This window comes from Globicephala melas, chromosome 10 (assembly GCF_963455315.2).
Source record: "Globicephala melas chromosome 10, mGloMel1.2, whole genome shotgun sequence".
Lineage (NCBI taxonomy): Eukaryota > Metazoa > Chordata > Mammalia > Artiodactyla > Delphinidae > Globicephala > Globicephala melas.
In genome coordinates, this window is record NC_083323.1 from 65,553,550 (window position 1) to 65,580,368 (window position 26,819).

The window sequence follows — 26,819 nt, forward strand, 5'->3', positions numbered from 1 at the left end:
TGAACCCCGACGCGCCGAGCCCGGAGCGGAATCACGTGGGGTCTCCCCGCCGGGCCAGAGTGCACCCGCAGTTCAGCAAAACCACCCAATCCCCAGAGCCCCCCAGAACAGATCTCGGGGAGGGCTGGCGAGGTCTGCGGGTGTTGGATCCGGAAGACAGGGGGTGCCTCCCACTGCGGGTTGCGGACAAAGGGTTTCCAGAGGTGCAGCGTTCCCCGCTGCCCCAGCCGCTTCGGCTCCCTCCCCGCCGACCCCGGCCATTTCGGCGCTTTCCCGGGGGAGCCGACAAGCCGCTCCCTCTATACCCGCGGCTCCTGCGCCGCTAGCGGCTCGCGGGGCTGCGCGCCGACCAGCCACTCCCACGGCCAACCTCACGCGGCGCCCTTCCCACAATGCAGCTCCCCTCGCTCCCGCGACCCGGCCCGGCCTTGGCGCTGACCCCAAAAGCGCCCCCCCAGTCCCGCAGGGCGCAGCCTTCCTCTCCTCCTTCCGCGCCCCCCAAGCCGCCCCCACCTCCTCCATCCCCGAGGGCTCTCCAGCCGCCGCCGCAGCTGGGCTCTGGGCTCGCTGCCAGGCCCCAGGGGGGCGTGAGGCAGGTGTCCAGGCTGCGCGCAGCCTCTGCTCCCGGTGCCACTGCCGGCGCGCCCCGCACACGCACGACCCGCAACCCCTCCCTCACTCCTCCCTTCTTCCCGAATGCTCAGTCTCCGCCGGCCGCGGTCGCTGCATCCTCGGCGGGCGGTGACAAGGAGGTAGCAAGGGGCGGCCGCCGGCAGAGGCACCATGTGACGGGCACCGCTGAGTGACACGCAGCTTCGGTTAAAGAGCGGGCGTGCAGGAGGGGAGGCGACGGCACGCTGGACGCGGAGGAATAGCCTGACTTTCCCAGCTAAACCGTCACGAGCCATGGATGCACAGGGGCGACGCGCCCCCCAATAGGAGAATGACTGCGATTCGAGACCCTCGGCGGCCGAGCATGTGGATGTAAGTGCGAGGCTGGCGAGCACCGTGTGGGTGGGGGTTGGTGCTGGGGGGAGATTCTGATGCAATCGGCTCCGAAAGGAGGAGAGACAGGAGAGCGCGGGCTGGGGCAGCCACGCCGCTCCGCCTGAAGGTCGCCGCCCTTAACCTTCCTCGGAAATCCGCCACGCCACGCTGAGCCTCCCTGCCCAGACCTCACTGACGGAGGCCACCTTTCCTCCGCTGAGGCAGCCAGACCTTGACACAAAGGACGTCGCACGGCCGGGGGAAAATCCCGGAAGGGCGGATACCTTGACGTCTCCTTTTGCCACTTTTCCTTTATTGCCCGAGGTAAGGTGATTTCGCGTTCCCGGGGAGAGCTGAGGGAGCGGCGGCGGGGAGGAAAGGGATGTTTTAGATGTGAGAGGAGGCGGTAATGCAGAAGTCATCCATGCGGCGAGAAAGGAAGGAGTGCGCGGCTGTGCCGGCTGCGTTCGGATTTTGCTTTTAGGAAAAGTCCAGATCCCCGGTTCTCCTGACCGCCCACGACAGTGTAAGGAGGTGCCAGGGCCCCTTATTTCACCTTTGCATGGGCTCTGGCTTACTTTTGGAGTCTGTTTTCTTAGGGACAGATTGTGGCACCAGATCTGGTTCAGTCACACGGGGGTTAGGGACCACGAGGGTCTGGAGAGCCCGGCCGAGGTGAGGGCGCGACTGCATATCCGACGAGTGTTTGAATGCCGGGCAGTTGCGGGGAATTTCCTGTGTCCGCAGGGCCCCGAGGAGGGCATGTGATGTCCTCGGGACTGTGTGTGCGGCCGTCTGGGTCTCGGGGACTGGCCGCGGGTCGGGGAGCGGAGGCGCGGAGCCCGAGTAAACGGGAGCACGCTTGCCGGCCCTTCTCGAGCTCTGCCCCGCTCTCAGTATGAATAGGAGTGGGAGGATGCGGGTCGTGGGGTGGAGGTGAGGGGGTGATTGCTAAAGGATGCTGGCAGTGACTCACTGCCCTTTCCCGCCCCAAAGAAGTTCTTTCCCAAATGAAGAAGGAGAGAGAGAAGTGCCACTCTGAGAGCTGGGATCCGCTTCAGCTGGCGAACAAAAGGCCACCGCTTGCGCGGGGCGCGGGCGCGGACAGTCCTCGCCTGCACTCCCACCTCCTCCCTCCACCCCCGCATCTCGCTCGCTTCCCTAAACGTTGCCACAAAAGGCCTTTAACCTCGCCGCGGCCGTGCCCGGAGGAAGGTGTTCCTTCGCCCTGGTGCGCGTCCCCGCCCCGCACCGTAATCCGCCTTCCGGAGCATCGGGCTCCTCAGCGCCCACTGGGACCTCCAGGTTACAGGGCGGCCTGGGCGCCGCTTCCCTGCGGAATCGCCCGGCCCTGGGTTTGGGCTGAACTGTAGTCAGAGATGGTACAAGTGCATATGGCGGCAAAAGGAATTTCGCGGTAAGCGCGTCACGGAGTTTCGGGTGCCTTTCACAGGCTGTCTTCGGCTTAGGAAGGTGGTGCTACAATTTTGAGAGTCCTTTGTGTCTCACTCTGCGGCGCGGACCCGGTTTTTATTGCACTGGTTCTACGGTGAAAACCTAACTGGCACCAGGATCACATACTTCCGCATACGAATCCCTGGTGATGTATTTCAAGAGTGAAAAAAGACCCGAGAGCTAGGAAACAGGATTTATTTGCATTTGGAAAGGAATCTGACATCTCTGCCGTGGGTTTAAAAATTTTTAATATAAGGGGGAGGAGAGAATAAATCTATGGTTTGCAGACTGCTGGGCCCAACAAGGCTGTAATTTGTCACCTTGATAGAAGAAACTGTGCAGCAACTCGTGCTTCTTCTGACGTCAGAAGGACAACTGAAATAAAACCTGAGCCAGGCGGCTGGCTGGCCTCATTGTTAAATATCTCTCGCTGGGTGGGTATTCCTGAAATCTATGCGAAACAGCCGAGTCAGGGCTCAGATCCATGGTGGGCTCCCTGGATTTCGGGTTGGACCCCAATCTCAAAATGGCTTTACCCTTCAGAGTTAATTCAGTGTTCAGTATGTCGCCGTAGGCATCGAGAAACTCACCTAGTTTGGCTCGAGGTCTTAACCTTGACGTTTATTCACTTTTTTTTTTCCCCTCCAACATATTCAATGAGTTTTTCCTACTGAGGGTTTATGTGGCAGTTAGCAGCTAGCAAGATAAAGTTCCTGCTTCTGTGAGACTTCCATTCTCCTGGGGGAAACAGACAATAAATGTACCTATAAATGAATTTTGGAGATTTGTTCCAGCAATGAAGAAATAAAACAGGATCATGTGATGGGGGAGGGTGCTTGAAACAGATGACCCTCTAGGAGGGCCTGTGTGAGAGGGGACATTTGTCCTGAGACTAAGAGCCCAGGAACCTGGTTATTGCTAGGCCGTCTTTTCCTCCCTCTGGGTGATACTTGAGGGCAAAGACCAGTCTAATTCATTACTGTTCCCCTAATGCCCAGCACAGAGTAGCTGCTTAATAAATGCCTGTTGCATTGAGACCTTGGCCAAAACATCTTGTTCAGCACTTTGTGCTACTGTTGACCATCCCTTTCTTTCTGTATCTCATTATTTGTTCCCCTGTTAAGTTGAAACATCAGTCTTTTTCTACTCTGCTTCTTCTTCTCTCTTACCTTCTCTCCGCTTCTGAGCAGTTACCAGGTGCTGCAAATGCTCCAGAAATCTGTTTTTTCATCTCCATTCCCACTGCCCGGGTTCAGGTCTCTGTTATCTGCCCTAGACAGGGCAATTGCAGCGGTCGCTTGGGATACAAGAACGGTGAAACGGACATTGAGGTGCCCCGAAGAAACCAGCGCTCAGGGGAGCAGATGCAAGCACAGCGCGTGGTAAAGAGTGAAGTAGCCAGCAAAGGAGGTGTGATGGGCTTCTAGCTGATCTCTGTACCAAGCTCTGCTCCCCTAATTCAATCTCGACACTTCCATGTGATCTATGTTTTCAAAACTCATTTCTAAAACTCATCTTGCTTCTGAAAACCTTCAGTGGGTTCCAGTTGCCTACAGTTAACGTCTAAATTCCTTAGCTGGGCGCTCGGGACCCTCCACAATCCTCGCCTCTTTCTCCCAGTTCACCCTATACCCTTCCTTTCACTTTTCTGCCTCAATATTGATGTTGATTCCAAACTGGAATGCCTACTGAAATGCTATATATTTGTGAAGGCTTAGCCTAAATGCCACTTTTCTACCTCATCAAATGTGTCCACTGATCCCCTCACCTTTAAATAAAGATTTATCTTTCACTTTCTGCACCATCATCAGTCCAGGTGATGGAAGGTGGAGGATAAGGACATACACTTTGAATCAGTCCCAGGTTTCCAGCCTGGGGACCTTGAGCAAGTTTTGTGTTTTTTTTAGCATTGCTGAGCCTCATTTCCCACCCCACCCCCCATTTGTTAAACGTGGTGGTAGTGGTATGATGAGTTATTCAGAAGGTTTAATGAGGATAATGGTTGTGCAGTGCTTGGCACAATGTTAGCGGTCCATATATATTGAATTAAAAGGGACTTCAGGTTTCTCATCTATCAGAAGAGATGGGGGAAGCTGATCAGGAAAGTTCCCCTTACCTCTAATATTCAATGAATATTTAATCATTTGAAAATACTCTGAAAATAATACCTTAATGGAAACTACCTGAATGTTCTCAGTCCCTGGGAGAATGTGCATCTATGAAAGGTGGTGGAAGGAAGCACATTCCAAAAAGCATCATAGATTTCACAGAAGGACAACTTAGAACACTTACCCTAAATTGAGTCTTTTAAAAACAGTGAGGCGGATGGACCTAGAGCTCTGTCATACAGAGTGAAGTAAGTCAGAAAGAGAGAAACAAATACCGTATGCTAACACATATATATGGAATCTAAAAAAAAAAAAAAGGTTCTGATGAACCTAGGGACAGGACAGGAATAAAGACACAGACATAGAGAGTGGACTTGAGGACACGGGGAGGCGGAAGGGTAAGCTGGGACGCAGTGAGAGAGTGGCATGGACATATGTACACTACCAAATGTAAAATAGGTAGCTAGTGGGAAGCAGCTGCATAGCACAGGGAGATCAGCTCGGTGCTTTGTGACCACCTAGAGGGGTGGGATAGGGAGGGTGGGAGGGAGACACAAGAGGGAGGGGATATGGGGATATATGTATGTATAGCTGGAAAAACTAACACAACACTGTAGAACAATTATACTCCAATAAAGATGTTAAAAATAAATAATAAAAAATAAATAAAATAAGGGAAGGGTTAAGTATGATAAGAAAAAAAAACATTGTTACACTTATTTCTGGAAGTTGATCACATTTTATTCATCGGTTTTTCTACTCACCTCCTGTGTGTTAAGGTTACTACTAAGCATAAAGGAATTCAGTGATAGGGAAGCACCATGGTTTGGGGAAACTTTGCAGGCAGCCATGTTGCGATCAAGGAACTCTGCCTCAGGTGAAGCTACAGTGTGTCTTTGCCAATAACTAGCTGGGTCCACTGGGGCAACTCAGTTAACATTTTTTTTTTTTTTTTTTTTTGCGGTACGCGGGCCTCTCTCACTGTTGTGGCCTCTCCCGTTCCGGACGCGCAGGCTCAGCGGCCATGGCTCACGGGCCCAGCCGCTCCGCGGCATGTGGGATCTTCCCGGACCGGGGCACGAACCCGCATCCCCTGCATCGGCAGGCGGACTCTCAACCACTGCGCCACGAGGGAAGCCCCAGTTAACATTTTTAATGCCTCGTTTTCTCATCTGTCCAATGCCGATGATAGTGTCCAAGCGGCCAAACTCACAGAGTTGTGAAGGTAGAATGAGAACAGAGGTGAGAACATCCTTGAACAAGTTAAAAGAACTCAAGATGATAGTCGTCTGGAGTTAAACACACTGCTAATCGGCAGTTTTAGGAGACGGGTAGAGATGAACGATTCTCAACGTGAGCGTCACATTAGGCTCACCTCGAGTCTTTTAAAAGCTACCAGTGCCCAGACTCCATTTCCAGAGATTCAGATTTAGTCATCCTGGGGCAGAGTCCAGACATAGGAACTTAAAAAACAAAAAACAAAACAAAAACAATAACAACACCAGGGATAATTCTCATACGCAGTGGTTTAGATTTAAAAGCAAGCAAAACAAAAGCAGACATTAAATGAAGACTTCCATATATTGTTTGATAAAGTCTTGGTAATGTGAAATTATGAGCCTGACCGGCTTTTCCCCTGACTTGGCAAAGCTCACCAGTTGTTGACATCTTGGAGTCACAGCCTCAGGTTACAGTTTATAACCTGAATTTTCCCGGGCGTAGAAGCCCATCCAGTGATGCAGCCAGGGCCAAATAAAGATTTAATGTGTGGGTCTCAGTTTCCATGTCTTAGGAATGATGAAGATGATTGGAAAAGAGACAACGGAAAGGAAAAGGAAAGGGAGAGGTTATGGCCCAAGGTCTGGGAGGGGGAGGCTCTGAGTTGGGAGAGCAGCAGGACAGAGCACAGAGGAAAAGCTGGGCTTGGGTTATTGAACTGGTTTTGTTTATGTTGCAAACTGGTGGCTGCAGAAGCAAATGAAACCTGTGGGTAGATTTTGTGGGACCTCCATGTTCTCTTAAAATTGTTTGGAATTAGTTGTCAGCATTTAAGTACAGTATCAGAATTTCACTTAAAGCCTGGGGATTTCTGGCATTTCTTGAAAAGAAACCAAAAGATCTGTCTTACTTTTACTGAAATAGATGAGACACATGTTCTCCAGTTTCTTGTGCCCAATCTGCTTTGCTCATTCAGCTTACCAACTTGGGCTCCTGCTGCATTTGTTTTTAAACCCTTAGTATTGGATCGGCCAAAAAGTTCGTTCGGGTTTTTCCATACCATCTCACGGAAAAACCTGAATGAACTTTTTGGCCAACCCAATGTAATCTGTAGCTCTTAATGTTGGCAGCACATTAGAATCCCCTGCAGAGCATTTAAAATATCCATGCTTAGATTCCATCCTAGACCAAGTGAATCAGAAACTGGTGTGCGTTAGGGGGGCAGGTTATCACTGTTATTTTTCTAAAACTCCCAAGGTGATTTCTATGTGTAGTCAGAACTGAGTACTCCTAGTCTAAGTCACCTATTCAAAAGACTTGTCCACAAGTCCATCTTCTTATCTCTGAAATGAAAGTGATTCATTAAGAAACAGTCTACAGAATCATAAATTCAGAGGATTTTAGAAGTGGGAGAGATCTTTGAGAGTGCATCAGTTAATCTGAACTTCAGATTCTGTCTAAGACAAAGGTCCAAAGAGAAGAAAAAACTTGTTCAAAGACTATAACATCATTTGGTATTTAGTTATAGTGTGTTTTATTATATTTTCTCTTTTCAAATAATGGCACATTTTTTAATGTTTATATTTATAAATGAACCTCCTTACATGCAGTTTGAAAGCACTTTGTGGTGCTTTCAAATTGTCATTATTTCTGTTTTTCCTGGAGTATTTTGTTGGGAGTTAGCTGTCATAACAGCTAGGACTTAAAAAAAATAAACTCCTGTTTATTGTTTTTAGTTCAATAGTAATCCTTGATCACAGATATTACTATAGCAAAAACATACATGTGCAAAGAAAAAAAATTTCTCAAAGGCTGTAATATGCCAAGCTGTTTTTAAACTCTGTATGTGATTATTTAAATCCATGAATTTTCAGTTGATGAGAAAGATTTTTACTTGTGTGGTATTCACACTGCTCAAAGACACTCACTGTTTTAATTAAATCAAACTTTAGTTTTTGTAATGTAATATACAGTTCGTCCTCCTATATCCAGAGTTACAGATTAACTTCATTAACTTCTAGAGTTTATTAATATTTTCTGACTTTGAGAAATCAGAATAGTTTCAAAACATCTGAATATGGGTAGGTTAACTCCCCAACATCATAGGCTGGGCATGTTGATAACAGACATTTAAAAGATCATCTAGGTGAGTCAAAGATTTTAATGTAAAAAATAAAACTGTAAAAGTTATAGAAGAAAAACATGGGAGGGAACTTCTTGGGGGATAAGGAGTGAAGGAGGCTTTTTTCCCTGTAGACTCTTTTGTACTTTATGAATGTTGTACTATGTACATGTATTACCTAGTCAAACATTTTCCAACAAAATGAAATAGTTAAATAAAAAAATAAAAATTAAGAAAATAAAAGATCATCTGGGAACCTGAACAGCCTTGTGGAGTGGTAGGAGCAGGTGCTGGGATACTGTGAATAAGACAGGACGGAGGGGGCAGTCTTTCCAGGGAAGTGAGCAGCTCGTCTCTGCCCCGTGCAGAAATGGTCAGTCTTGATCCTCTGGTGAGCTTCGTTTAACATGGGGCTTCTCACCCTCGGCACTCTTGGCATCTGGGGCCAGATGAGGCTTTGTTGTGGGCAGCCACCCTGTGCATTGTATGGTGTTTAGCAGCATCTCTCTCCACTAGAAGCCTGCGACACCCTCTCACTTGTGACAACAAAAAATGTCTCCAGGCATGGTCAAATGGGCACCAAAATGGTCCCCAGTTGAGAACCACTCCTTTAATACAACCCTTTCTCTGAACTTGTAGAAATCATGCCAAGAGTTCTCAAACATTCCAGGCATAGAGGCCGGGATGTTCATGATAAATACCTTCCATTCATATAGTACTTTACAGTTTTAAATGCACTTTCACGTAATTCTCACATGCCCGGATCAAATGTAAAAGAAATTAAGTGGCAGACTTAATGAAAACTGTGCTGTGGGGCTGTATGTGTTGCTTCCTTTAACTTCCCATTTTTGTTATGTTTTCCTGTGAAATTGTGTTTGTGAGGATTGCTGCTGTATTGTCTATAGACAGATTATCATAGCTTGCTTTTTCAATTTAGTCATCACCATTATTGTTAACATATTTACTATCACCGTGTGCTGGAGAGCTAAGAGGGCTGTGGTCCCTGTCCTCGAGAAGTTGAAAATGTATAATAATTAGGGAACTGGATAACTCCATAAGGAGATCATGAAAAGATATAAGAACTCTTGCTATAAGCCAGTGAGTAATCTATACAAAAGTGCTGTAAGAATTCATCACAAGTAAATAATCAGTCATGAGCTGGTCATTGGAGGAAGACCTCACAGAGAAGGTTGGCTTGAAATTAAAAAAAAAAAAAAAAAGCATGCAAGCCAGCAAGATGGGCTTTGAAAGAAATGTTGTACTTGAATGAGCATGAGCTTGATGGGGAAGGGGTTTGCGGGAAGTATGTTAGGACCAAGATGGTGGAAGCAAAGCAGAAAACTGCTTATAAGTAGGTCCGTCACAGGAATGGAAGGTTCAGAAGGAACATCGTGGGAGAGAAATTTAAAGAGAGAGGTAAGAGCAATCTGGGCCTTGAATTTGAGGTTCCAGGGATTCAGCTATTAGGAACAGTTATGATTGGCAAGGGGAGGGTGAAGAGGAATGTGCAAGACATGAATTTTCAGGAAGAACCTGCATCTTCCTGAAGTGGGTAGGGCTCAGTAGGCAGCACGGGGGGAAGCGACTGGCCAGGCTAGGACTGGGGAGCTGGAAGGAACGAGAGGAAGGAAAGGACGGTATGAAAGAATGTTGATAGGACCTGGGGACTGATTAGATATCCGGGTTCCATGTCTGAGTGAGGAGGGGAACGAACATTATCGTGAACAGAAATAGAAAAGCTGATGTGTGAGGTCGGGTGATGTGTTCAGTGAGGCACGTGGAGTTGGAGGTCATGGCAAACATCCACGTGGGGAGGGCCGGCGGGCAGCTGGGGTCTGAAAACAATTTGTGGAAATTTTTCTGAGCAGGAGGGAACCTGAGAGATTGCCCCTCCCCTGCAGCCTTCTCAGTTTACAGATGAAGAAACACATGCCATGTTAAGTGACGTGATCATTAGCAAGTAGTATTTATGAGGAAGATCCTATTTCAAAACGCAGAGGATTTCTAGTTTTGTAAAATGAAAAGGCCTGGGGGGAAAAAGATATGAAAGATGCCCTTGCGGGGTGAAGCCTGACACTTCAGGCTTGAAACTTACAAAGGAAAGAGTTTGGAGTGTGCGGAGGACGAATGGAGGGAGAAGGGCTGCCCACACTGAGGCTGGGAGGAGGACAGGAGCTGGCAAAGGAGGCAGGAAGCAGCGTGTAGGAGGATGCGGCGAGGGGCAAGGTGGTGGAGGTCCGGAAACAGTGACCCTCCTGTGCAGGGAAGTGAAGGGATGAGGACCGAGAAAAGGCCACTTGCCTTGATTAGGAAGAGGTAGCAATAGTAGCAGTGACAGTCACCCTCGCTTACCAGAATCAGGCCGAGCATGGACCCAGTTATGGAGACTTTATAAGGACTCTGTAAGGTGGGTACTGCTTTATCTCCATTTTACAGATGAGGACACTGTGGTAAAGAGAAGTTAACCTACTTGCCCAGGGTCAGCACAGCTCCTGAAGGGTGAAGCCCGGATTTGCCAGTGGATCCTGGGTTCAGGGGAATGATGAGGTCGGGGGCAAGTTGTTCAGACTGTTTGCAGTAAAGACAGGAGGGAGGGGTGACAGTTCAAGGTTACTTTCCAGATATGAGGCTGAGCGTGACTGACAGAAGTCGGGGAAGCCAGTAGAGAGAAAGTGGGAGGCCAAGGCCTAGCAGAGCTGAGACATAAACACTGGATAAGTCATGAGTTGTTTTTTTTTTTTTTTTACATCTTTATTGGAGTATAATTGCTTTACAATGTTGCTTTAGTTTCTGCTGCATAACAAAGTGAATCAGCTATATGTATACATATATCCCCATATCCCTTCCCACTTGAGCCTCCCTTCCCTCCCTATCCCACCCCTCTAGGTGGTCACAAAGCACCGAGCTGATCTCCCTGTGCTATGCGGCTGCTTCCCACTAGCTATCTATTTTACGGTAGGTAGTGTATATATGTCCATGCCACTCTCTCGCTTTGTCACAGCTTACCCTTCCCCCTCCCCATATCCTCAAGTCCATTCTCTAATAGGTCTGTGTCTTTATTCCTATCTTACCCCTAGGTTCTTCATGACATTTTTTTTTCTTAAATTCCATATATATGTGTTAGCATACGGTATTTGTCTTTGTCTTTCTGACTTACTTCACTCTGTATGACAGACTCTAGGTCCATCCACCTCATTACAAATAGCTCAATTTCGTTTCTTTTTATGGTTGAGTAATATTCCACTGTATATATGTGCCACATCTTCTTTATCCATTCATCCGATGATGGGCACTTAGGTTGTTTCCATCTCCTGCCTATTGTAAATAGAGGTGCAATGAATATTTTGGTACATGACTCTTTTTGAATTATGGTTTTCTCAGGGTATATGCCCAGTAGTGGGATTGCTGGGTCATATGGTAGTTCTATTTGTAGTTTTTTAAGGAACCTCCGTACTGTTCTCCATAGTGGCTGTACCAATTCACATTCCCACCAGCAGTGCAAGAGTGTTCCCTTTTCTCCACACCCTCTCCAGCATTTATTGTTTCTAGATTTTTTGATGATGGCCATTCTGACTGGTGTGAGATGATATCTCATTGTAGTTTTGATTTGCATTTCTCTGATGATTAATGATGTTGAGCATTCTTTCATGTGTTTGTTGGCAGTCTGTATATCTTTTTTGGAGAAATGTCTATTTAGGTCTTCTGCCCATTTTTGGATTGGGTTGTTTGTTTTTGTGTTATTGAGATGCATGAGCTGCTTAAAACTTTTGGAGATTAATCCTTTGTCAGTTGCTTCATTTGCAAATATTTTCTCCCATTCTGAGGGTTGTCTTTTGGTCCTGTTCATGGTTTCCTTTGCTGTGCAAAAGCTTTGAAGTTTCATTAGGTCCCATTTGTTTATTTTTGTTTTTATTTCCATTTTTCTAGGAGGTGGGTCAAAAAGGATCTTGCTGTGATTTATGTCATAGAGTGTTCTGCCTATGTTTTCCTCTAAGAGTTTGATAGTTTCTGGCCTTACATTTAAGTCTTTAATCCATTTTGAGCTTATTTTTGTGTATGGTGTTAGGGAATGATCAAATCTCATACTTTTACATGTACCTGTCCAGTTTTCCCAGCACCACTTATTGAAGAGGCTGTCCTTTCTCCGCTGTACATTCCTGCCTCCTTTATCAAAGATAAGGTGACCATATGTGCGTGGGGTTATCTCTGGGCTTTCTATCCTGTTCCATTGATCTATCTTTCTGTTGTTGTGAGAGTACCATACTGTCTTGATTACTGTAGCTTTGTAGTATAGTCTGAAGTCAGGGAGCCTGATTCCTCCAGCTCCGTTTTTCGTTCTCAAGATTGCTTTGGTTATTCGGGGTCTTTTGTGTTTCCAAACAAATTGTGAATTTTTTTGTTCTAGTTCTGTGAAAAATGCCACTGGTAATTTGATAGGGATTGCATTGAATCTGTAGATTGCTTTGGGAGTAGAGTCATTTTCACAATGTTGATTCTTCCAATCCAAGAACATGGTATATATCTCCATCTATTTGTATCATCTTTAATTTCTTTTATCAGTGTCTTATGATTTTCTGCATACAGGTCTTTTGTTTCCTTAGGTAGGTTTATTCCTAGATATTTTATTCTTTTTGTTGCAATGGTAAATGAGAGTGTTTTCTTGATTTCACTTTCAGATTTTTCATCATTAGTGTACAGGAATGTCAGAGATTTCTGTGCATTAATTTTGTATCCTGCTACTTTACCAAATTCATTGATTAGCTCTAGCAGTTTTCTGGTAGCATCTTTAGGATTCTTTATGTATAGTATCATGTCATCTGCAAACAGTGACAGCTTTACTTTTCTTTTCCAATTTGGATTCCTTTTATTTCCTTTTCTTCTCTGATTGCTATGGCTAAAACTTCCAAAACTATGTTGAATAAGAGTGGTGACAGTGGGCAACCTTGTCTTCTTCCTGACCTTAGTGGAAATGCTTTCAGTTTTTCACCATTGAGGACGATGTTGGCTGTGGGTTTGTCATATATGGCCTTTATTATGTTGAGGAAAGTTCCCTCTATGCCTACTTTCTGCAGGGTTTTTATCATAAATGGGTGTTGAATTTTGTTGAAAGCTTTCTCTAGCTTTCTCTAGCCATCTATTGAGGTGATCATATGTTTTTTCTCCTTCAATTTGTTAATATGGTGTATCACGTTGACTGATTTGCATATACTGTAGAATCCTTGCATTCCTGGAATAAACCCCACTTGATCATGGTGTATGATCCTTTTAATGTGCCGTTGGATTCTGTTTGCTAGTATTTTGTTGAGGATTTTTGCATCTATGTTCATCAGTGATATTGGCCTGCAGTTTTCTTTCTTTGTGACATCCTTGTCTGGTTTTGGTATCAGGGTGATGGTGGCCTCGTAGAATGAATTTGGGAGTGTTCCTCCCTCTGCTATGTTTTGGAAGAGTTTGAGAAGGATAGGTGTTAGCTCTTCCCTAAATGTTTGATAGAATTCGCCTGTGAAGCCATCTGGTCCTGAGCTTTTGTTTGTTGGAAGATTTTTAATCACAGTTTCAATTTCAGTGCTTGTGATTGGTCTGTTCATATTTTCTATTTCTTCCTGATTCAGTCTTGGCAGGTTGTGCATTTCTAAGAATTTGTCCATTTCTTCCAGGTTATCCATTTTATTGGCATAGAGTTGCTTGCAGTAATCTCTCATGATGTTTTGTATTTCTGCAGTGTCAGTTGTTACTTTTCCTTTTTCATTTTTAATTCTATTGATTTGAGTCTTCTCCCTTTTTTTCTGGATGAGTCTGGCTCATGGTTTATCAATTTTGTTTGTCTTCTCAAAGAACCAGCTTTTAGTTGTATTGATCTTTGCTATTGTTTCCTTCATTTCTTTTTCATTTATTTCTGATCTGATTTTTATGATTTCTTTCCTTCTGCTAACTTTGGGGTTTTGTTGTTCTTTCTTTAATTGCTTTAGGTTGTTTATTCGAGATGTTTCCTGTTTCTTAAGGTAGGATTGTATTGCTATAAACTTCCCTCTTAGAAGTGCTTTTGCTGCATCCCATAGGTTTTGGGTCGTCGTGTCTCCATTGTCATTTGTTTCTAGGTACTTTTTGATTTCCTCTTTGATTTCTTCAGTGATCACTTCATTATTAAGTAGTGTATTGTTTAGCCTCCATGTGTTTGTATTTTTTACAGATCTTTTCCTGTAATTGATATCTAGTTTCATAGCAGTGTGGTCGGAAAAGATACTTGATACAATTTCAATTTTCTTAAATTTACCAAGGCTTGATTTGTGACCCAAGATATGATCTATCCTGGAGAATGTTCCATGAGCACTTGAGAAAAATGTGTCTTCTGTTGTTTTTGGATGGAATGTCCTATAAATATCAATTTCGATCATCTTGTTGAATGTATCATTTAAAGCTTGTATTTCCTTATTTATTTTCATTTTGGATGATCTGTCCATTGGTGAAAGTAGGGTGTTAAAGTCCCCTACTATGAATGTGTTACTGTTGATTTCCCCTTTTATGGCTGTTAGTATTTGCCTTATGTATTGAGGTGCTCCTATGTTGGGTGCACAAATATTTACAATTGTTATATCTTCTTCTTGGATTGATCCCTTGATCATTATGTAGTGTCCTTCTTTGTCTCTTCCAGTAGTCTTTATTTTAAAGTGTATTTTGTCTGATATGAGAATTGCTACTCCAGCTTTCTTTTGGTTTCCATTTGCATGGAATATCTTTTTCCATCCCCTTACTTTCAGTCTGTATGTGTCTCCAGGTCTGAAGTGGGTCTCTCGTAGAAAGCATATAGATGGGTCTTGGTTTTGTATCCATTCAGCCAATCTGTGTCTTTTGGTGGGAGCATTTAGTCCATTTACATTTAAGGTAATTATCGATATGTATGTTCCTATTCCCATTTTCTTAATTGTTTTGGGTTCGTTATTGTAGGTCTTTCCTTCTCTTGTGTTTCTTGCCTAGAGAAGTTCCTTTAGCATTTGTTGTAAAGCTGGTTTGGTGGTGCTGAACTCTCTCAGCTTTTGCTTGTCTGTAAAGGTTTTAATTTCTCCATCAAATCTGAATGAGATCCTTGCTGGGTAGAGTAATCTTGGTTGCAGGTTTTTCTCCTTCACCACTTTAAATATGTCCTGCCACTCCCTTCTGGCTTGTAGAGTTTCTGCTGAAAGATCAGCTGTTAACCTTATGGGGATTCCTTGTGTGTTATTTGTTGTTTTTCCCTTGCTGCTTTTAATATGCTTTCTTTGTATTTAATTTTTGACAGTTTGATTAATATGTGTCTTGGCGTATTTCTCCTTGGATTTATCCTGTATGGGACTCTCTGTGCTTCCTGAACTTGATTAACTATTTCCTTTCCCATATTAGGGAAGTTTTCAACTGTAATCTCTTCAAATATTTTCTCAGTCCCTTTCTTTTTCTCTTCTTCTTCTGGAACCCCTGTAATGCGAATGTTGGTGTGTTTAATATTGTCCCAGAGGTCTCTGAGACTGTCCTCAGTTCTTTTCATTCTTTTTTCTTTATTCTGCTCTGCAGTAGTTATTTCCACTCTTTTATCTTCCAGGTCACTTATCTGTTCTTCTGCCTCAGTTATTCTGCTATTGATCCCTTCTAGAGTATTTTTAATTTCATTTATTGTGTTGTTCATCATTGCTTGTTTCATCTTTAGTTCTTCTAGGTCCTTGTTAAATGTTTCTTGCATTTTGTCCATTCTATTTTCAAGATTTTGGATCATCTTTACTATCATTATTCTGAATTCTTTTTCAGGTAGACTGCCTATTTCCTCTTCATTTGTTAGGTCTGGTGGGTTTTAATCTTGCTCCTTCATCTGCGGTGTGTTTTTCTGTCTTCTCATTTTGCTTATCTTACTGTGTTTGGGGTCTCCTTTTTGCAGGCTGCAGGTTCGTAGTTCCCGTTGTTTTTGGTGTCTGTCCCCATTGGCTAAGGTTGGTTCAGTGGGTTGTGTAGGCTTCCTGGTGGAGGGGACTAGTGCCTGTGTTCTGGTGGATGAGGCTGGATCTTGTCTCTCTGGTGGGCAGGTCCACGTCTGGTGGTGTGTTTTGGGGTGTCTGTGGACTTACTATGATTTTAGACAGCCTCTCTGCTCATGGGTGGGATTATGTTCCTGTCTCGCTAGTTGTTTGGCATAGGGTGTCCAGCACTGTAGCTTGCTGGTCGTTGAGTGAAGCTGGGTGCTGGTGTTGAGATGGAGATCTCTGGGAGATTTTCACCGTTTGATATTATGTGGAGCTGGGAGATCTCTTGTGGACCAGTGTCCTGAAGAAGAAAGAAAAAAAGAAAGAGAGAGAGAGAGAGAGAGAGGGAGAGAGGGAGGGAGGGAGGAAAGAAAGAAAGAAAGAAAGAAAGAAAGAAAGAAAGAAAGAAAGAGAAAGAAGATAAAGTAAAATATAATAAAGTAAGATAAAATAAAATAAAGTTATTAAAATAAAAAATAATTATTAAGAAAAAAATGTTTTTTTTAAAAGAAGAAAAAAAAAACGGATAGAACCCTGGGACAAATGGTGGAAGCAAAGCTATACAGACAAAATCTCACACAGAAGCATACACATACACACTCACAAAAACGAAAAGGGAAAAAATAATAAATCTTGCTCTCAAAGTCCACCTCCTCAATTTGGGATGATTCGTTGTCTATTCATGTATTCCACAGATGCAGGGTACATCAAGTTGATTGTGGAGATTTAATCCGCTGCTTCTGAGGCTGCTGGGAGAGACTTCCCTTTCTCTTCTTGGTTCTCACAGCTTCTAGGGCTCAGCTTTGGATTTGGCCCCGCCTCTGCATGTAGGTCGCCAGAGGGCGTCTGTTCTTAGGTCAGACAGGACGGGGTTAAAGGAGCAGCTGCTTCGGGGACTGTGGGTCACTCAGGCCCGGGGGGAGGGAGGGGTACGGAGTGCGGGGCAGGCTTGCGGCAGCAGAGGCCTGTGTGACGTTGCACCAGCTTGAGGCACACCGTGCGTTCTCCTGGGGAATTTGTCCCTGGATCACGGAACCCTGGCGGTGGCCGGCTGCACAGGCTCCTCGCAAGGGGGTTGTGGATAGTGACGTGTGCTCGCACACAGGCTTCTTGGTGGCGGCAGCAGCAGCCTTAGCATCTCATGACCATCTCTGGGGTCCGTGCTTTTAGCCGCGGCTCGCGCCCGTCTCTGGAGCTCCTTTAAGCAGCGCTCTTAATCCCCTCTCCTCGTGCACCAGGAAACAAAGAGGGAAAGAAAAGTCCCTTGCCTCTTCGGCAGGTCCAGACTTTTCCCCCAGACTCCCTCCTGGCTAGCCGTGGCGCACTAGCCCCTTGCAGGCTGTGTTCACGCCGCCAACCCTAGTCCTCTCCCTGTGCTCTGACCGAAGCCCGAGCATCAGCCCCCAGCCCCGTCCGCCCCAGCGGGTGAGCAGACAAGCCTCTTGGGCTGGTGAGTGCCGGTCGGCTCCGATCCTCTGTGCAAGAATCGCTCCGCTTTGCCCTCCACACCCTGTTGCTGTGCTCTGCTCCGCGGCTTCGAAGCTCCCCCCTCCGCCTCCCGCCGTCTCCGCCCGCTAAGGGGCTTCCTAGTGTGTGGAAGCCTTTCCTCCTTCACAGCTCCCTCCCACTGGTGCAGGTCCCGTCCCTATCCTTTTGTCTCTGTTTATTCTTTTTTCTTTTGCCCTACCCCGGTACGTGGGGAGTTTCTTGCCTTTTGGTAGGTCTGAGGTCTTCTGCCAGCCTTCAGTAGGTGTTCTGTAGGAGTTGTTCCACGTGTAGATGTATTTCTGGTGTATCTGTGGGGAGGAAGGTGATCTCTGCGTCTTACTCTTCCGCCATCTTCCCCTCGTCCCCCAAGTCATGAATTTTGTGTAAGAAGAGAGAAAACACCTTTTCTTATGAGAGTGCTTACTGGGTCCCAGCCTTTCACTACTGAAGGCCATTCCCCGCCTCCCGAGGACCCCAGGTTTTCAAAGACTATCAATTTTAAGCTTTTTTTTAGTTGAAGTATAACTCTCTATCCTCTAGATACAGAGCTGGACTAGAAAGACGTGGGAACAAATATTGAGTGGGCCAGTCCATCACACAGTGTCTTAGCGATTGAAATTGTATTTTTGTTTATTTATCCCCCAAAGTAATTTTGGACAACGTTTGAGTTATAGTATATTCTTTGGTTTTTTTATATTGTGGTTTTCCCTCTACAATTTTTTAATCAGCTTTTGCTAAACCAATATAACCTCTTATTACTCAAGAACGTGTACCTTGCTCCCTCTGCTGTAGCGAGATTCATCTGAGTGGGTGTTCTGTGCACATCTGACCTCCATGTCTTTGCCTGTGCTGTTTCCAGTGCAAGGAATGCCTTCCCTACCCCAGTCTAAATCCTACCTATTTTTAGACATAGTTCAAGTCCTAACTCTTTATAAAACCTTACCTGATTTCTGCAGGTTCCAATTTCCTTCCTCCCTCCCCCCACCTCCCTCCCTCCCTCCCTCCCTCCCTTCTTTCCTTCCTTACTTCCTTCTTTCCTTCCCTCCTTCCTTCCTGTATGTACATATGTATGTATGTATGTCTCTGAAATCTTTCTGGACTTATTCTTTGTTCTATTGTACAGTTTGGTCTCTATCACGCAAATGTTTTATGATATACTGTCACTTTATATGGGAAGGTCTTGCTTGTTTCAGTAGGTTGTAAGCAACGTAAGAAAGACCAAACCAGGTTTCTCTATGTATCCTCTCCTTTGATGCATATCACCAGGAAGAGTAGAGAAGAAGTTTCTGTATTTTACATTGGTACTATTAGTAAAACGTACCAGTAAGCATGGCAAGATAATAATGCTTCTTCAGAATACCTCACAAGATTGCAGTGAAGGATCAGAAATATTCTATTTGTAACCTATTATAAATGTTGGGAGATAGTAATTGTGGTTGGATTAGCGTCAAGATCTTCACATGATGACCCCATTCGGTCTTTTAATTAACTGTATAGTCTGATAATTGCTTCAGTCTTTCAGTGAAACTATAATTCTTTTGTTTCTTAAACTCAACCTGCACTTCCTGTGTCTTTGTCATTGGCCGTGTTTTCCTTCATTGAAAAGTCTCAGCTCAGGGCCCATCTCCACCTGTCAGTCTCCTGTCCACCAGGCAGTGTGACTGTCTAGCAGTAGTAGGTTGGATGTCAATATATGGCACAGTCAAGCGGTTAAGGAGCATTTGCCGTAATGGTGTAGACCCGTGTTTACGGACATAACTCAGGATAGGAGACCATATCTTGTTAAGTGAAAAAATATGTTTTAAAAACTCTGTGGTATGATTTCCATTTTTGTAAATGTATACATATTTTTAAAACATTTGTACTCATTCTTTTCATTTAACAGATATTTATCGAGTGCCTACTGTGTGCTAGGCACTATATCTATGTGTGTAGAAAAATCCTTGAAGGTTATACTCCAATATATATACAGTGATCATCTCTGCTTGCTGAGATAACAGGTGACTTTTTTCTTTTTATTTGTTCTTTCTTTCATTTGCAAGCTTGTATTTTCGCATTTTTCTACAAAGCCCTGTATTATTTATTAACAAGGAACTAATATACTTTTAAAAAACACTTCTGTCCTTCAAAATACGTACTATGTAATATTACATGAAAGACAGACTAAAAACAGGCTAAAATTCCAATGTTAAATAAAAAAGAGAGAGGAGAGAGAGCTAGAGAGGAAGAAAGAAAGGAAAAGAAAAAAAGAAGAAAAGAAGGGAGGAAGCACGTGAAACTCTAACAGTGACCCATTTTGGGTGGTGGGGTTTCTTGTACAATGTTCGCTCTGAAGATTCTACAGTGGGCATATATTAGCTTTAGAACCAGAAAATTTTTGTTTTCTTTTTCAAGAGCCAGTTCAAATGTGATTTTTCTGTGAAGCTGCCTCAGATCCTTTTCAGACTTTTAAAATCCTTTCATCACCTAGCACTCAATAAGTATATAATAAATGGAATGGATGGTACTTCCTAAGTGTGGCCTCAACCTTAGTGACAGATGTCACTAACTTTGTTAATTTTCCCCATTTTTCCAGTTTTTATTTTCAAGAATAAGTTAGATTTCAGATAGGTTATTTCACAACAATAAAAATTTATCCTAAATTTAAAAAAAAGAAAAGGAGGTTACAATACAGAGAACACACAGAAAGACGAAAGACCATATGAGGACAGATCGAGAAGACAGCTATCTGTAAGCCAAGGAGAGAGGCCTCAGAAGAAATAAAACTTGCCATTACCTTAATCTTGGACTTCTGGAACTGTGAAAAAATAAATCTCTTTAAGCCAAAGGCAAAAATGTATCCTATGTGATTAACTTAGAACTGGCATTTGCCTAATACTGACATAATTTTAGTGGCCAGAACTTACTCTGTTCTTTTTATTCTTTTCCTTTTTGGTCCATTGCACGTGTGTGTGTGTGTGTGTGTGTGTGTGTGTGTGTGTGTGTGTGTGTGTGTATGTGTAGTATATATTTGTATTCACACACATATATTGATATGAAAGTTTACATTCAAACAGTAGACTCCAGATCTGTTGTTAGTCAACTTTTCCTCTTCTCAGAAATTTCTTGTCTAGTACCCTGTCTCCTACAAGTTTTTAGAGAGAAAAGGACTCCTTAACCCAGATTGGAAACGCCATCCACTGAGTGAACTTTTTTTTTCTTTTTTTTAAGATTTATTTTATTATTTACTTATTTATTTATTTAGTTTATTTCTTTGGCTGTGTCGGATCTTAGTTGCGGCACGCGGGATCTTTGTTGAGGCACGTGGGACTCCTCGTTGTGGTGTGCGGGCTCGTCTCTAGTTGTGGCGTGCAGGCTGTCTCTTCTCTAGTTGTGGGGCGCGGGTTCTAGAGCACGTGGGCTCTGTCGTTTGCGGCACGCAGGCTCTAGTTGAGGCACGCGAGCTCAGTAGTTGTAGCGCGCAGGCTTAGTTGCCCCGTGGCATGTGGGATCTTAGCTCCCTGACCAGGGATCGAACCCCTGTCCCCGGCACTGTAAGGCGTATTCTTTACCACTGGACCACCAGCTAAGCCCCCACTGAGTGAACTTCCTAGCAACCCCACGGTATCACCTTAGTGGCCTCTGAGGGAGTCATACAGGCAAGAGGCCGTGTGCCGAGACTCCTAGGGGTAACCCAGCCCAGTCCACTGTGCAGCTTTCTTCAGAGGGGGCCAAGGGGTGACAAGGGGGCTTAACCTTTCTGATGCACTTCAACTTCTGCAAAGTAAAGACAGGCTGTAAATGCTGCTGCTGTGTGAAGACACTAAAAGCAATTAGTCATGGCCCAGGCTCCAGCACTACCACCCTAGCTGGAAGAATCAGCCCTGAGCTGCCAGGTTAGCCTTAGACCAGGAGTTCGGGGAGCTCCAATCTCCCATCTCCTGGCTTCCTGCTTTCCAGGAGAGGCCCTGCCCTGCAGGAAGGGTGAGGCTCCTGGAATCTGAGGTATTAGACAGTATTTATCTTGTGGAAGCTGTAAAGGATCTTGGAACCAGGGAAGATTCATTCTAGACAGGAGACGATGTGAATGGAAAGGAGTAAGGTGGGGCCTAGCTGTGGGGAAGAGAAGAAGGAAATTCTTTTTTTTTTTTTAACATCTTTATTGGAGTATAATTGCTTTACAATGGTGTGTTAGTTTCTGCTTTGTAACAAAGTGAATCAGCTATACATATACATATGTTCCCATATCTCTTCCCTCTTGCGTCTCCCTCCCACCCTCCCTATCCCACCCCTCTAGGTGGTCACAAAGCACTGAGCTGATCTCCCTGTGCTATACAGCTGCTTCCCACTAGCTATCTGTTTTACATTTGGTAGTATATATATGTCCATGCCACTCAATCACTTTGTCCCAGCTTACCCTTACCCCTCCCCGTGTCCTCAAGTCCATTCTCTAGTAGGTCTGCGTCTTTATTCCCGTCTTGGCCCTAGGTTGAGAGGAAGGAAATTCTTAAAGAAGTATCATTCTGGGGTACTTTCTAGGGGTCCTGAAAATATTATCAGTTAGCAAAATGCTTCTTCGGATATAGTAGGATGCTTAGATGGGCACATTGGAGCTTTGACTCTTAGCTAGGTTACAGTTATCTTATGGAATTCAGGATCAGACAAAATATCAAAACATCCTCCAAGATGGATCATCCATTGGAGGTTAAAAAAAGATCTCGCTGACATTCTGCTTCATTCCATGATCCCCATTGCCTCACTGAGATTATCTTAGTGAGGCTCTTGTACCTTTACAGGCCTTACTTTTGAAGTTGCATTTACCTCTTAAAAAGGTTCCTGGACCCATTTCCAGTGTGTGTGCGTGTGTGTGTGTGTGTAGGCTTCCCCACACCCACAATTGTCAACTCAATTCTGACGCTGTCCACTGGTAGATAGAATGAGATTCTACGGGTCAAGGGCTCCATGCCACAAGGCTGCCCTTCACTTCAGACACCAGTCACAAGCCCAGGTTATTGCCTTTGCTCCTGACTGACTGGCCATAAATCAGAGGTTCCCGTGACCCCCTCCTTGGGTTCCATTAATTTGCCAGAACAGCTCACAGCACTCAGGAAAACCCATTTACTCACTAGGTCACCAATTGATTCCAAAAGATATCAGAGGATACAAATCAACAGGCAAATGTAGAGATACACAGGGCGAGGTCCTCAACACAGGAGCTTCAGTCCTTGTGGAGCTGGGTGCCCAGTACGGGGTGGTGTTCAGGGTCCCTGGTATGGATATTCTTTGAACCTCCTCCTTTTTTTGCTTTTTATGGAGGCTTCATTACATAGGCATGATTGATGAACTCATTGGCCACTAGTGATTGATTCAAGCTCTGGCCTGTCTCCTCTCCCCGGAAATCACGGGGTGGGACTAAAAATTCCAACCCTCTAATCACATGTTTGGCTCCACTGGCAACCAGCCCCCATCCGTAGGTGCTTTCCCAAAGTCACCTCATTAATATACCAAAAGACATTTATCACCCTCAACACTTAGGAAATTCTAAGGGTTTGGGGAGCTGTGAACCAGAAATAGGAACGAAGACCAAATATGTCTTCTTTATAATAAATCACAGCACCATACCTCTGTTGCCACCTGCTTTTTGATTTGTGATGCTGTGTGTCTGAAACTCTTTACCCCCTTCTATATTATTGGTGACCACTCAGAAATTTAAATCACAGTCATCCATGTGGGAGAAAATGTGAACTCGGCAAGTCTTTCATTTCTGTGAGGAAATACAGTTTCAGGTGGATTAACCTAAATCCCCTGAGTATGAGATTTTAATTCCCTAACTCCCTGACATGGAGTGATTTCACTGAAGAGACTGATTTAATCTCTTGCAGTTGATGGATAAACGGTTTGCTAAATTTCAGAACACAGATATGTCCTTTGCTGCTTGACCTCCAGGTTGGGTGGTTGATCCTACATGATGCCATTTATTGAGGATTTGCATTTTTATTAAACTGGGATTGCTAAATCAGACGTGCTTTTGTGCCTGTTCAGTCTGTACCCAGCTATATGTGTGCCCTGTGGTCTGACGCACTAAAATAACCTATTCGCTTTCCTTTTAAACACACTGCTTCATAAAAGGGCATCTCTGTTGCCTACAGATCACATGGTTTCCTATGAACGTGAGCATAAAGATTATGCGACATGACTCATTTTATAGTTAAAAATGGAGGAAGATTTATGAAAGACAGAAAATTTACAGCCTCTATAACTTGATGTACCAAGATTGCTTTAATGCTTTGAATAGCAAAATGTAAAAGTTATGTTATCAGCAAAGCATTTGTGTGTAATAGCTTATGTGTAATCAGTGGTGATATTCGTATGTTTAATTGTTTTTCCTTGTGTTGTATTTTAGGGGTGTGAACCTTATATTTTTGCTGCTATCCATTTGTAAATACACTCAGAAAAGGAGGATTTGGACGACAGGTACTTTCTAAACATGATGCATTTCAAAAGTGGACTCGAATTAACTGAATTGCAAAACATGACAGTGCCCGAAGATGATAACATTAGCAATGATTCCAATGAGTTCACCGAGGTAGAAAATGGTCAGATAAATAGGTGAGTATTTTTCCACGAACAGTTTCTCTCCAGTGAAAGAAATGTCTCTAAAATATCATTCTGGTTTTCAGTTATTCTCTTGAATATTCATTACTAAAGTTATGCTCCATTTGAAGATGTAATTTGAATTTCATATGTGACATCTGTTGGGCATCGTCTGCAATAGCAGATGAAGCAAATAGGAAAGTAATTTATTCATCCTTTCAAATCTTTCAATTGAGTCTAATAAAAATGTATAAATACATTGGACCACAACCAGCCCTAACTTTTCAAAAGCTCTGTGTTTATGAATCAGACCAACTGTTGGAGTTTCACTGCGTGCCATATCTGAATGTGTACTACAGTCATCTGGCCTTGCACACGTTAATCAAGGAATGGTCAAAGTCGCATTTGTCAATGTTCCCATGTTAAAATGACAAATACGCCACTATAAGCATCGTTTGTAATATGGATTTTAAGTAATAATAACACAGAGCCAAATGGCTCTATGAGAAATAGTAGATGAAACAGTACATGAAATGGAGAAATAGTACATGAAAGAGAAAGAAAAGAAGAGATACAGTGAGTGAGGGGAGGTAGGGGGCGGGTAAGAAGAATGCTGGCCTGGCAGCTCTCACCCTTAGCTGTGACCTCAGCAAGTCCTTCCAGCCCTTGGGTCCTGTGTTTCTTAAGTTACAAGAGTAGGACCAAATATCTTTTTTTTTTTTTTTTTAATGATTTGGGGCATTCTCTTCTGATTTTATTTTTTAATTATTTAAAAAAATGTATTTTATTGAAATATAGTTGACTTACATTGTCATGTTATTGTCTGGTGTACAGCAAAGCGATTCAGTTATACATATATATATATATGTATATATATTCTTTTTCATATTCTTTTCCATTATGGTTTATCACAGGATATTGAATATAGTTCCCTGTGCTATACAGTAGGACCTTGTTGTTTATCCATTCTATATATAATAGTTTGCATCTGCTAACCCCAAACTCTCAATCCACCCCTCCCACACCCGCTTCCCACTGGCAACCACAAGTCTGTTCTCTGTGTCTGTGAGTCTGTTTCTGTGTCGTAGATAAGTTCATTTGTGTCATATTTTAGATTCCACATATAAGTGATATCGTATGGAATTTATCTTCCTCTTTCCGACTTACTTCACTTAGCGTGATAATCTCTCTAGGTCCATCCATGTTGCTGCAAATTCTGACCTTCTGGTTTTACAGCCAGCTTATATGGATCCCTTAGCAGGAAGCTTTCCAGCTTGGGAGTTAGTGGTGAGGTTTGTTTGAAGCCTAAGGTCTCCTAAAAGGCTGGGAGGAGAGAGTGGAATATACGGGGACTACTTACTAGAACACCAGCCATGCTACGCTTGCGGGAGCGGGGTCAAAAGGAAATTGGGAGGAAGATGAAAACCAGGCATCTTCACAGAAATCATTTCTGATAATCTGCTCTGCATTCTGATACAATGTGTCATTGACTGGGCTGCCATCATTTACAGACACTCAGAAGTTTCAGCCCTGCCCCTCCTCCTTGTACTGTTCCTTACATATTCTCAGAGGTTAAGTCTCCAACCCAAATACTTCCTCATTGCCATCCAAGTATCATTCACCATGTGATACTTCTTAGTGTTGAACTCAAGTTTGCTTTTTTCACCTTTTCCGTGTAATTTTTTTTTTTCTTTTTTTGCGGTACGCGGGCCTCTCACCGTTGTGGCCTCTCCCGTTGCGGAGCACAGGCTCCGGACGCGCAGGCTCAGCGGCCATGGCTTACGGACCCAGCCGCTCCGCGGCATGTGGGATCTTCCAGGACCGGGGCACGAACCCGTGTCCCCTGCATCGGCAGGCAGACTCTCAACCACCTTTCTGTGTAATTATTAAGAATAACTACCATTTCTTGAGTGCCAGATGTGATTACATATATTACCACTTATCCTTATAACATCCTTCAATGTATTCTTTTGCAAATAAGGAAAATTTAAAAATTCAGTGTACCATAAGAAAATGGGGGCTCAGAGAAATAAAATAACTTGCTCAAGGGCACACACAGGTCTGTCTGAAATCCCTGTCTTTCCTCTCAGTCCTGCTGCCTCTGATTAAACTGCTCGGGCGTGAATGAGAAAGATAGTCTCTACTATCAATTAAACTCTGCTAAACTCTACCAGTGCTATTTTCTGCTCTGGGCCCCTGGGGTGTTCTGTAGTCACTGCTGACCTGCAGTTAACGGTGGTGGATGGGATTCCAGCTGTTTCACAATTAGCACATTATAGGTTTATAACAAAGCTTCATTCCCAAAGCAGTGTAAACCTTGAGGACCTTAAAATGAGAGTCTTTTATAATATTCAGCTTAAGATCTGAACTTGATATTTAAAAGTTTTACTAAGAAAAAGTATTGTTTGGGAGGTGATAACCTCTTGCGGTAGGGAGAGGCACCCCTTCTCGCCCCTTGGGGTGCCTGCCAGGGGAGCTCACTTCCCCAGAGACCATGACTAAGACATGGACTGTACAGCCTCCTGATTTTTGGAATTTGGTTCCACTGTCACAAGTGTGGTGTGATGCGTTTATTGCTTTATTTTATCTCCCCTCTTTCATTGACATGGTTTATGAATTTTGCTTCATTTCTGGCTCTAGAACAATGAAAATTTAAAAACAACATATTACAGCATGAAGCCAAAAAGGTAAATAAAAATCAGAGAAGACACCCACACACACACACACACACACCCGTGATTTCTGCAAAGCTACACCTAATACTTCTGACTCTTCTGTTAGCTTTTTCACATTGGTGGGAGGAAGGTAGGCCCAATTATATGAATCTAGGAAAACCATCTCCCAAAACAGTGAACTTCTAGGTAACAGTACCTTTTATTAGGA

General features: G+C 44.0%; 1 protein-coding gene across 2 annotated transcripts in view; it reads left to right on the top strand.

Annotated features, from left to right (window-relative positions):
- Positions 1-570: 570 nt before the first annotated feature.
- Positions 571-26,819, top strand: part of SLC38A1 (solute carrier family 38 member 1) — a 70,413-nt gene continuing 44,164 nt past the window's right edge. The window contains exons 1-3 of one of the 2 annotated variants that reach the window (XM_060306712.1): positions 571-1,311; positions 19,249-19,363; positions 23,746-23,951. In XM_060306712.1, coding sequence (XP_060162695.1) covers positions 23,830-23,951 — 122 coding nt within the window. In that variant the 5' untranslated portion in view covers positions 571-1,311; positions 19,249-19,363; positions 23,746-23,829. The remainder of the gene's footprint in view (positions 1,312-19,248; positions 19,364-23,745; positions 23,952-26,819) is intronic. The other variant, XM_060306711.1, reaches the window with a different exon arrangement.